The 12,471-nt window shown below is 41.2% G+C and overlaps 1 protein-coding gene across 1 annotated transcript in view; it reads right to left on the reverse strand.

Moving 5' to 3' along the window:
- Nucleotides 1-739: 739 nt before the first annotated feature.
- Nucleotides 740-12,471, reverse strand: part of AS3MT (arsenite methyltransferase) — a 383,350-nt gene continuing 371,618 nt past the window's right edge. The window contains exon 11 of the mRNA XM_069239493.1: nucleotides 740-878. Within this exon, the coding sequence (XP_069095594.1) occupies nucleotides 834-878 (45 nt within the window). The 3' untranslated portion in view covers nucleotides 740-833. The remainder of the gene's footprint in view (nucleotides 879-12,471) is intronic.

Here is a 12,471-nt window from a genome sequence, read left to right on the forward strand (position 1 = left end):
CAGAATGACTGTGACTTACTATAGGATGACTTAATGGCAACTGTGGGGGGAGTGTGAATTACTCCTGGATGATTCCAGGAAACATTTTGATGGTGTTGGTAACCAATGAATGATTTATTATCGAGTGAGGATTGTAGTACTCACTGCAGATTCTATGATATGAACATTTTATGGTCACATTTTCCCAAATCTAGTGCCCATCAGGTACTTTAGATCAACTAATCTGTTGCTAAACAAGTACTGTGAGGTGCAGGACCCATGTACCATCCTGTACAAAAGGGAATTGAGTTTGAATGTAAGAAATGTGTCTTGTTTATACATTCCAATTGAATCTAAGTAACTAATAAGCAGCTAAAATTAAACTACTGCCATGGCATTATACTTTATTTTCTGCGCAATAAAAGGTGGTGGTGGGCCTGGGGTGGTATAAAAAAATCTGAGATAGGAATTAGTGAGAATAGAACATGCTTTAAATTCAAAAGAAGCCTTTTAATTTCTGATACTCCCTAATATTCAGAAGACATTGCCTTCATTTGTGTATAAGACATTGCCTGACATTTTTCTAATATGGTGATATGTGGGAAAAGACTAAACAAAACAGAGGTTGAAATAAAATGTATCCAAAATGACTTCTACATTTATTTTATTCAAGTGAAACACATACCTGGTCCCAAAAGGGCTCAGGTCACCATAATATAGAACAGTAAAAGTAGACAAGAAATGGTCAATTAAAACCAGTACTTCATTGGTTGCTTCTAGATTTGCTGGTTTCTTCAGTTCTCATCTGGCAAGAAATATATTTATAGCAAGTTTTCACTGCATCGTTTTGATGTTCACGGTAGGCCAGCTTTTGGCGATGTACACAGATTTAATAAACTCTGAAAGGATGACAAAACCATAGATAAAGATCTTTTTCCAAAGAGGGTGTGGCTTCAAAATGCAACAAGAACATAATCTTCCAACAGTCAGTACAGTTTGTATATGGTGAGTGATCACAGGAGCACAGGTGATATTAGGTCATTAGTCATGGAGGAGGAGAAAGAACATTTCCATTCCTGAACTGTGATAGAGAAAGAAGTAGATTCAGAAGATCAATCCTATACATACAAGGGTGTAGTTCACAGGTCTTCAAAGTGAGTAGGGGGGGCTCAAGTGATTCCGGAAGGAGGAGTGGGGGGGAGGCACCAGGTTTTAGCATTATGCAGATAACAGGACTTTGTTTTAAGCAGAACATTTATTGCATTTTAATAAGGTAACAGAACTTAACTGCAATGTTTAAATAAGTCTAGACACTTTTAAACATAGCCTACTTAATAGAATAATCATTAAAAATTTGGAGGGGGGCCAGATTATGTTTTTATTCAACTGAGGGGGCCCGGCCTTAAAAAGTTTGAAAACCACTGGGACCACGTGTACCGAAAGGCAATTAAAACATCTGAGCTACCTTATTAACGCCAACCATTTCTTCGTCAAGGGCAGCTGTTCCAACACAAGCCTTAGGGACACGTGTTTTGGAGACCGCCTGCTGCAGGGGCAGGACCTTTGGCCCCTTTAAACTTGATACACGCGCCCGGGCCAAGGGTGGGTCTGTCTTGCGCCCGTCATCGACCGTTAGAGGCTGGGCTGGGCCACCCCCCTTTCAACGTGCCGGGGATTGTGAGTTTTCTTTTTTTTGGTGACTACCTATTGTATTAGTGCCTGGAGACTTTTCTGCTTGAAGCCCTTGTTTCAAACTGTGTATCCTGCTGCTGCCCTCAGTGAGGAGCTATTGTTTGCTAAATGGGGCGGAAAAAGGGCCAACTATCTGAAGCCATGAGTGGTGGAGGTGGCAGGCAGGGTAATGTAAATACTACTCTGGACTCCTTTCTTGCGAGAGCGGTTGGGGTCGTGACCAAGGAAATTGACTTGGCGGAGAGGAGGCTATCTATGGAGATGGAGGATTGGGGTCATGTCTCGTTAGTCAGTGATCCCTCAGTGGCTTTGGAGGAGGGGAAGGGGGTGGTGGACCACCATGGAGGAGAGCTGTGTTTTGTATCTGAGCGTGACCATGCAGAGAAATTAGGGGTCTCTGGCGACCCAGGGCTTTCGAGAAGAAGCAAAAGGCTTTTGTTGTCTTCTCCTGTGGCCTGTTCTATGGATAAGTGCAGCCCTCCCCCAAGGAAGAAAAAGACACTGAAGAAAACTGTCCCTAAAACAAAAGCTTCTCTTGTGGATAGTTCCAAGGAGTTATATGGTGGTATAAAATCTAGCGAGCTAATGGGCTGTGATGCAACCATTCTTTTGCTAAAGCTTAAGGAGATGATTGAGGGTATTCTGACACCTGTGATGGCAAAACTATCGGTGATAGCAGTTACTCGGCTAGGTGAATTAAGAAGCCAAGGGAGCCACTCTATGGGGGTGTAAGGCCCTGTGCTGTGTATCTCATCCTAGCGTGGATGAGAATTTACAGGAGGAAAATGCTGGGCCCCTGGGAAGTTTGCCTCAGCATCTAGATAACTTGTCAAGTTCTGGCGGTCAAGGTGCCTGCATTCAGTCTGTGTTGGCCCTAACTACCGCCCCACCAATGGGCAGCGGGGACTTGAACGGTCTTAGCCTCGGAAGGCAACCTGACCGTGGTGCTGCGGTGGTTGGGGGGGCCTGCCCACAGCCGGTTGGGAAGTCCAATCAGAATCCGTTGAGTAAAAAGTATTTATTGGCCCGTCTGGATCTCCCTCCGGCATGTGCCCCTTATGTGGTAGTACTGACAAATGTTCCTGCTCTGGCTCGTGGGGTAACAGAATCTGTGGCTCAACTAAAAAACAAAACTGTCCATTGGCTGAGCAAAAACTGCAATTTTTTATGTAAGGATCTCGAAGATGTCTTGTTTGTTCAAAGAATTGACTGGATTGGGCCGAGGAAAAAAGAAGGGGTCGAGGATTGTGGTATTATAAATGTCAGATACCTGGGCCTGGCTTAACGGCTTCTCTTCTCATATAGTCAGGCCTTTCCAAGGGCAGAATTAAGTGGTATGGCCCCCCTTGGATATTTTTACAATCATATGCGACTGGGCGCTGATCCCTCTCCTGACCTTGGCAGGATCCCCACCTTAGGCCAGAATGCCCCGCGGAAAATCTGCAGGAGAACAGATTACATTATAAACTCAGACTTGGCAGGGGTGGATTGACAATGTACCAAGACTGTGATTGCGTTGGAGGGGGTGGGCTCGAAGTGCGACCTTATTTCTTGGAATATTGCGGGGTATGATGCCAAGATATCTGACCAGGATTGGGTTAGGCGTGTGGCTGACTATGATATTATTATGCTGCAGGAAACATGGTCTGAGGGGCTGGCTGCTTGGGATGGATATGATAGATTTGCCATCCCAGCAGCTCAGTCCCTCGGAGGTCGTTCGAAAGGGGGCCTGGTTCCCTTAATACGTTTCTCCAAGATATTGGCTGCCTTCCAAATTAATTGTAACCGCCAGGGTATATTGCCTGTTTGGGTAATTTTTTCTAACAATTTTAATGTTTTGTTGGTTAATTTTTATAATGCTGTATGGGACGGGGGTGTCAAATTGGGATTCTTTTCTCTATTCTCCAGGTGTTGAAATATTGAATAGAGGAGGTGGGGTTGGAATTCTGTGCCATTGTATCGGGAGATTTTAATGCTAAGCTTGGCCGCCTCAGTACAATGGTAAATCCCTTCGACTACGACTGTGGGGACTACTTGGTGGATGATATTCAGGATATGAGAGGTAGGGCTTTGACTAAGGAATTTAGGAAGTTGGGCCTTTTGAACTTACGGGATATTGAAGTAGTAGATTTTCACCAGCTCCCAACATTTGTGGGTAGAGGGTTTGGCACCACAATTGACTACATTTTCGTGTCTCAGTCATTGAAAAATCTGTTTATTGGTGGAGAGGTGCTTGGAGAATGTATGAGTGATCATAACCCCCTCACAGTGTGTTTTAAACTTCCAGGGGCTCTAAGTAAATTAGGGTGGGGTGGTCCTGTAAAAGTGAAGATAAGAGATCAGGGTAGGCGACTTGGCTGGAAACAGGTAGATGCCCAACAAGTTATTGAGAGGGTGGTGGGGGGAAACTTACCCTTGTTCATGGACATACTTTTGAGAGAGACTCCGAGCCCAAAAGAAGTGATGGATGCAATAGCTGAAGTAAACATAGAAATTAGAGACTGTTTATTCTCGATAGACAGTTGTCCTAACAAGCACAGAGGTAAATGGTTTGATAAGGCTTGTTACGATGCCAGGACAAATATGATAACGGCCCTCAAAGGAAATCCCAGAGATAGGCCCGCGGTGAAAGCAGCAAGAATTGAGTACAAAAGGGCCCTGAGGGAAAGTAAGGATAGATTTAAAGCAAAGGCCTGGGCAGAATTGGAGCGCGCCACAGTCCTGAAGGATCCTGGCTTGTTCTGGAAGGTGGTAAATAGAGGTTCTTTTGCCACAGAGACATCTGAGGGTTTGGGTTGCAATATTGCCCCGGAGGTTTGGTTAAATTATTTCTGTAGAATTTGTGAGGAAACCCCTCTAAGAAATAATTGGGAAAAAGTGTGTGTGGTGGTTCCCAATTTAGCGATCAGGTTTTCGCTCCAGGAAGTTATTGACTCCAGGGCAGTGTTAGTAATAAAGCCCCGGGCCCGGACTCCACTCCTATGGATTTGTACAAATCTTGCCCTCAGTTATGGGCACCTGTTCTTTTAAATGTTCTTAATGCGGCAGTTACCGTGGGAATCCCTGTCTCTTGGAGGAGGGCCTGTATCATTCCAGTTTTTAAAAAGGGGGATCGGAACGACCCAAAGTCCTATCGCCCTATTTCCCTACTTGACTCTTCTGGGAAGATTTTGGGGCGGATCATCTTAAGGCGTATTGAGGCTTGGATGGCAGAAAAGGACATTTTGAGCCGGGACCAGTATGGCTTTAGGGAAGGTCTTGGCACACGTGAGTAGTGCCTTAATCTTCTGATGATGATTGGGAAATATACGCAAGCTAGGAAGGGCACCCTCTATCTTGCCTTTATGGACCTTAGCTGTGCCTTCGATAAGGTAAGTCGGCCCATATTGTGGGAAAGGTTAAGTCAGATAGGGATGGATCCTGATATTGTGGAGCTGCTCCGGTACCTCCACTCAGGATCGGTTGCTAATGTGAGGGTGGGGACAAATGGGGAATGTTCAGAGACTTTTAGGCTCACCAAGGGCGTTCGTCAGGAGTGTGTTTTGGCCCCTACTCTGTTCCTTTTATATACGAATGGACTGTCTGATTTCTTGGTGGAGCACTGTAGGGATGTCCCAAAGGTGAATGGCACTAGTGTCCCGGTGTTGACATATGCGGATGATGCGGTCCTTATGGCCTGCACCATGAATAGTCTTCGAAAAGCTGTTAGAGCCTATGCATCTTATATGTTAGGCTTGGGCCTAGAGATAAATGATAAGAAATAGCATTTCATGGTATGTGGTAAATCTCTGAGCAGGGTTGGGGAGCTAAAGGTCGATGATCAAACTATTAGCAGGGTCAATTAATTCCCATATTTAGGGGTAATCTTTGACGATAAAGGCTCATGGAAACCTTCTATTGCTAGAAGGAGTATGCTCTTCCATGCTTCAGTTGGTGCTACTTTTGATTTTGCTGTAAGAGTAGGAAGCAAACCCATTAAGCCTCTGCTTGAAATCTATAGGCGAAAATGTCCCCCTGTCCTGTTGTATGGTGCAGCACTTTGGGGATATATGGACACCCAAGTGCCCATCATTGAAGAAAATCGTTTTTGTAGAAGACTATTGGGTGTTGGTCAAAATACCTCTGGTTTCTGCTTGCATCTACAACTAGATCTCGAGTGTGTGCAAGATACTATTCAGTTGGCTCCCCTTTTGTTATGGATTTCGATTTGGAGAAATGATTTTGCTATTTTTAATAGAGAGATTTTAAGGGATTGTTTGGCCTGCGATAATGTAAAATGCATTCCCTGGCTGATGTACATAAGAAAAGTAGCACAGGAGTTGGGGCGGCTGGATTTGTTTTACTCTCCAGAGAGTCTGACTGGCCAGGATAAGAATTGGGTGAAGGAGAATTTCTTAAGAATTCGGAGGGTTGAAAGAGAGGGAAAGGAACTAGGGAAACAATTGGTCAGGGATCTTATTATGTTAAAGATGGGGGTGAGTCCTGAGCCCTATCCCCTAGCAATAAATGACCTGAGGGAACGGACTCTTATTATTCGATTCCGTTTGGCGGTCATTAGAAATAATCTCTGCTTCCTGTTAGGTCAGTATGGTGAAAAATCTATCAGACCGTGTCCCTGTGACGGGGTGTCCCTGCAGACCTTGTCCCATTTTACACTATTCTGTGTTTTTTACGCACCTTTCAGAAGGCGTTTTCTGTTACCCCTGCTGAGGCCAAAGAGATTTGTGCAATTTCGCCCTGCTTTTATGTGGCTGCAAATGGCCTCAGATGCATTGGTATGGAGGGTTTTGGGATTGTTTCTGAGGGGAGCCATTACCCGGCGTAATAACCTAGAGTTTTTTTAAGGGACGTTTTAGATTATTATTCTTGATAATGACGTTTGATCTGTTTTTTCAGATTTTACTGTTGTATTGATATTCTGGTTATTTATTGTTGTTTATGTAATTTAAGGGTTGAATTATTTCATACCAAATAAAGTCTTCAAGACACCTTTGCCACATTTGTTTGGTAAAAATGTATCTTACTCAAACCTGTGAGGAGAAAACTTGCACTATCCAAACACACCTGGCCATTTTCACCAGCTTGTGCAGTCCTTACTTTGGTGATAAGGTTGCTTCTCTATAAGGAAGGATCAGTGGAATCTTCCATCATTTCCTGCACATCAGCCTGCAGATAGCCACACAGAGTATTGATATGCATGCCATCATGGTAGTTTAAACAAAATGTAAAAATATAAAGTGGTAGTCTGTGGATAATTATCTGACATTTAGGCATAGCTCACCTAACAGTGAAAAAATGATGTTTTTAAAACAAACCATAAAAACGAAGTAGCTATGTATGAGCTATTTCCACAATACTTCTTTCAGATTGTAACATAGAAATAGTATACCAAAGGAAAAAAAATGTAAAGCAAGCCACCCTTTGTATTGCAAATGACCCCTTGAATATTTTTGATGATGTTGAGGATTTTTTGTAGGATGTTTGACAATCTGCTGCCTGCAAACAATATATAGCCACCTCCTTTCAGCATGTGCCATACAACTGTGCTATCATGGAAATAAATAATTTCAATAGAGCAGATTTAAGAAACAAACATATTTTTGGACTGTACAGGTATAAAAAAGTGGTATTATAGATTTGTGTATTGTGAGATATATATATATATATATATATAAATTAGTTGCCATCTATCTGTCAAAATAGAATATATTTTTGTTACCTTTTAGGCAGCCAATCTCAGATTGTACATCTCTCACTTTTGCTTGTGAAAGTATACACTCTTCTTTCATACAGGTATAGCTGTTCTCGCCATTAATGACTGACGAGTCATGCATAATTTCATTAAGGAGAAAGCATATTTATCCCAGTGTGAAACTATGCATTTTCAGTTACAAATGATCAGTCTACCCTGTCCTGAAAAAAACAAAAAACAAGAGAAACCAGTGAACATAAAACCACTTCTACGCAACTGTTTATAATATGTAATTTCCATTTGTTCATATATATTTTAAAACTTTATATCAAAAGTGCTTTGCAGTCAAGACAGTTAAGAACTACATTTATTCTTTACTACGAGAAAAGACTAATTTCTAAAAAGGATGCCTTGGTAACCATGCAAAGGAGAATAGGCATTCAGGCTTATTCTATGCAATTCCGTGTAATTGATGCACTTATACATCTCAGTTTACGTAATGGCCGCCATTCTCACAGCTGACTAACTGGCCTTGAAGGTGAGCAGGATGGTGCACATTACTGATTATAGATCCAGCATAAACTTCACTGTAGGGCAGGTCATTTGCTGATGAACGTAGCCATATCTGGGTGTCGAAAAACTAAGGGGCATATTCACAAACTGCATTTTCTAATATATTTTCAAACACTACAAAATGCTATTCACAAACTGATGCACAGTGTTAATGCTGCTCTTATCTTTTTCTGTACATAGGTCTCATCCTCCCCCTCCAAACACCCTGCCCTGGCTTCAGACTCTCCTCATGCATAAGTATACCTATTTATAGTAAATGTCTGTGGGACAGAGGGGAGTGGCTGGAAAATGGGAAATACTACTGGGGGGAATAGGAAAGACTAAGGGGTTTAGGCAGTAAACACCACTTTGGCCCCAATAAGCACCCTACTGGATGTGCACACAGCCCAGGGGCAATGACACACAAGGTGTCTTGTAACTGTACTTGCTCCTCTTACCTTCATCAGGGATGCTGGTAAGGGCAAGCCCTAGTACTTCTGACCTATCAAAATGCCTACGCCTGGGGCAAAAGATGAAAGCTGGCCTGGCTCCTCATATAAAACATAGATGAGGGTCTTTTTAGGGTTGCCATTCGAACAGTATGTTACAGGCACCACCAGTAATTTTAGCTTTGAGTGCAGTGCCAGTAATGATTTAAGTATTGACAATACATTGACTGGTATTTCTGCCCCCTTCTGTGCAGCACTTTCTGCATGCAGCTTTGTTAAACTGATAACACTTTAAGTCATCTGAGCTCGATTTAGGAATTTGTGATAAGCCTAAGGATTAAAAAAACAATTAAATAGATTTGCATATTAAGTTTAGAATAAATAAAATACGTAATCTATTTTTTGGTGTGGAGTGGAATAAATTAGAGTGGAGGGCAGTTGGATAGATTGCAGTTGAGTTTGGGGTGGGGTAAATTGGAATGGAGTAAATTGGAGTGGGGTAGATTGGTGGTGGAGTGGGGTAAATTTGAGAATAGGGGGTAAATCTGAGTGGAGTGTGTTAGATTGGAGTGGGGTGGAACTGACTGGGTTTGATTAAGTGACGTAGGGTAGGCTGGAGTTGAGTAGGCCGGAGTGGGGTAGAGGGGAGTAGGACAGATTGGATCTTTGAAAGTGGATTGGGGTAAATTTGGTTAGTGGGGTATATTGTTGTGAACTGAAGTGGGGTAGATTGGGGTACATTGGTATGGAGTGGGATAAATCGGGGTTGGGTAGAGTGCAGTGGGGTAAATAGTGTGGAGTGAGTGACGTATATTGGAGTGGCGTGTCCCCACTCAGAATGGGACTTTGAATTTGGAGTTTTTCACTTTTTGGATGAATAAAAGTTAAGATTTTTCTAAGTCTTGACTGAGATTGGGACTTTGTCACTTTTTTAAAGAAAAAAGTTATGTTTGGACTTATTCACTTTTGGATGAAAAAAATTGTAATTTTTTATAAGTCCCCAATCAGAATGGGACTGTCACTTTTTTGAAGAAAAAAAGACGAATTTGGAGTTTTTCACTTTTTGGATGAAAACAATTGAAATTCTTCTAAGTGCTGACTCAGATTGGGACGTCGTCACTTTTTTGAAGAAAAGAGTTGTATTTGAACTTATTTACGTATGGATGAAAATAAATTGAAACATTTTTAAAGTCCCAAATTAGAATGGGACTGTCACTTTTTTGAATGAAAAAAAAGGTGAATTTGGACTTTTTAACTTTTTGGATGAAAAAAATTGAGATTCTTCTAAGTCCTGACTTTTTTCAACTAAAAAGTGAAAAAGACCAACACATTTTCTATTGAAATGACCATTACAATCGCAGTGAAATGCTGTTTTACTGCACACAATGATAATGTGTGCAAATGTCATCACCTAGTGTATTGATGTGTTTTGATCATATTCAAATATTTGTTTCCACCACATTTCAGAATTTTTAGAAAGTAAGCTTCAGTTGTACTAATTCTGATATATCCTGAAATATCAGCACTGTTCATTTGTTTGTTGGAGTGCCTGACATTTGACCTCTGTTTTTGAATGCACAGCACATGACAAGATAAGAACAAGATTTAAAGACATGTTTACAGAAAGCAAGTTTGTGGAAGAATACAGTAACCAAGGTTTGGACAACAGGAGGGAAGTACTCCAGCTGGACACCTTAAAGCTAATAAAACCAGTAAACAGAAAGCCAGAAAATCTGAGTTACAAACCAGAAAGGCAATGGTAAGCTCAGGTGAATGCATCCCTAGGTCAGTTTTCTGAATCTCCCCAAGATGTCTTTAGCAAACCAGACAGCTGTGCTCTCAACGCAACTTTACTCTACTCTATGGCACTCTACCATGTGCCACTACCCTCCACACCACTCTCCACTGCACCATTCTCTTTTGCGTCTTGCTTTTAACACTTAGCAATGCTGAACAGCAACCATGCTGCTGTACAACATGGCTAAAAGGCATTGGTATCGCCAATAGCTCTCATATTGGCTTTGCTAATGCTTGTTCTGTTATGGTCTCAAACCGATTTCATGTGCTGGCTGTAGCAGGAGGACATCTACTCAAAAATCATATGAATACAGGGGAAGGTAACAGGGCTACAGAGAGAATGATGGGAAATCAGCCATCCGTCTGGGTAGACTGTGTTACTGTCCTCCTTTATTTGATTGCCCTTATGGGATGTCTAGTAAGGAGGCTTGCCAAGACGCACTGCTTCATAATCATTCTTTTTTTCTTATAGGATGTCAGTGCTCTGAATATGTGACTGTTTGGGACTTGCTGCGTGGACTATTGTTGGAGTTCTCTGGTTACCAGCAATTTGCAGCAGATCTCTTCAGTCTTTGCAAGACAGTCTGATTTTTATAGTGTTTAGTTAAGGTGGCAAAAATAGTCTATATCTGTGAACTTCAGCTGCCAGCAAGGTTCCACAGTTCCTTTCATACATAATGGGGGGGTCAAGTAGTGAATTGTTATATCAAGGATTCCCTGTTTTCAATTTGTTTGTTGTGAATTGCAGTGTGTTTTTCAGTGTTTCCAATGTTCTTTTAAATGAGCATTTTTGAGTGTTTTGACGGTTTACTCTGTTAAAAAAAAATACTACTAGAGTTTGTTTTTTCCAGTGCTCATATAGAATTGTATTCCTTATCTCCTTCGTTCATTCCTATTGTCATTTCAAGCTTCCTTTTATCCTACTCCTCTCTTCTTTGTGCCCCTTCCTTAAATTTGCTTTTTCTCTCACCTCCCTGCCCATCTCACTTCCCAACACTCAAACTCCACTTTCTAGTAATACATTCCCACCTATTATAAAGGATGTGCATATATGGAGATAACTTTTCACCTCCTTAGGATTGTAAGATTTGATTGCAGCACATAAAAGGATAATAGTACCCATTTAACACACGCCAAGTGCCACTTCAGGGAAGGTGCTTGACAGTGGCTAGGGGGCAAATGTACTATTCTGACTCCCCCAAATGTTATGTCACCGAAACTGCTGGACAGTGACTGGGGGCCAAGATATACTAATTCAATCCGCCAAGTGTTACCACATGGAAGGTGGTGCACAAAGATTAGGGGCCAAATGTAATAACACCTTCCTCTTCTTTTTAGACTATAACAAAGGCAAACAAATTATAGAAAAAAATAATCTTCCAGCAAATAAGAGAAAAACTAAATCATCGCTCCAACCTAAAGCAGAAACACCATAAAAAAGGTAACAATTTAGACATTACAATGTAAACTCATAAATCACACACATATAAATGCAGTGATGCAAGACAAACTCAGTAATGGGATATAAATGTCTTCCTAACCATAGATACACAACAAAGAACAAATCTACACCACCTCACGAAAATCAAAATTATATCTCCAAAAGCCTGAAGCCAAAATCACAAGGACCAATAAAACAGGTAAAGTAACTCATAATAAACATAAATTCAATGTAATATTTACATTCTTGTTTCAAAACAGGATACTAACACAAATAATATTACACAATTCAAGCAGCACTGAATAAAAAACAATTCTCAACAGATTTCAAGAAATAACTTTGAAATTGTTTCTTCTCTATATATTAAAGGACACATACATTTGGACAAATCAACAATTTCATAACCTTACACTCATAATATTTTTTTTTAACTATTTTTGCAGATTTGTTTCAAGAATTTAAAATTCACATGAAGCAAGATATAGCCAGATATATTCTATCCAAACAAGGAAACAGATATTGAAAGCAGAGATGAACTGAGCCCAGGGTCATTAGAGGTGTGTTGAATATTTGTCATCCCCTTACAAAGGCAGAGAAGTTACTCTTGGTGACACAGCGGAAAGAGCCACAGAGTATAACCACTCTACCTCTGCAATGGGGATTGAAGTAAGGAAAATATTTAGCAAAAAGGTCTCTTGCGCCAACCAACAATGAGCTATGTGGCTCAGTTTTGAGGGAGGTATCCCAGAACATTCACATACACGATGCGAATAGTATGCCAGCGATTCCAAATTTAAGAAGAATGATTCAAAGACAAAAACAGGTGAGTATTTCCAAAACAGTAACTCATCAATCCTACTCTGACACTG

The sequence above is a fragment of the Pleurodeles waltl genome, chromosome 6, assembly GCF_031143425.1.
Source record: "Pleurodeles waltl isolate 20211129_DDA chromosome 6, aPleWal1.hap1.20221129, whole genome shotgun sequence".
Taxonomy (NCBI): domain Eukaryota; kingdom Metazoa; phylum Chordata; class Amphibia; order Caudata; family Salamandridae; genus Pleurodeles; species Pleurodeles waltl.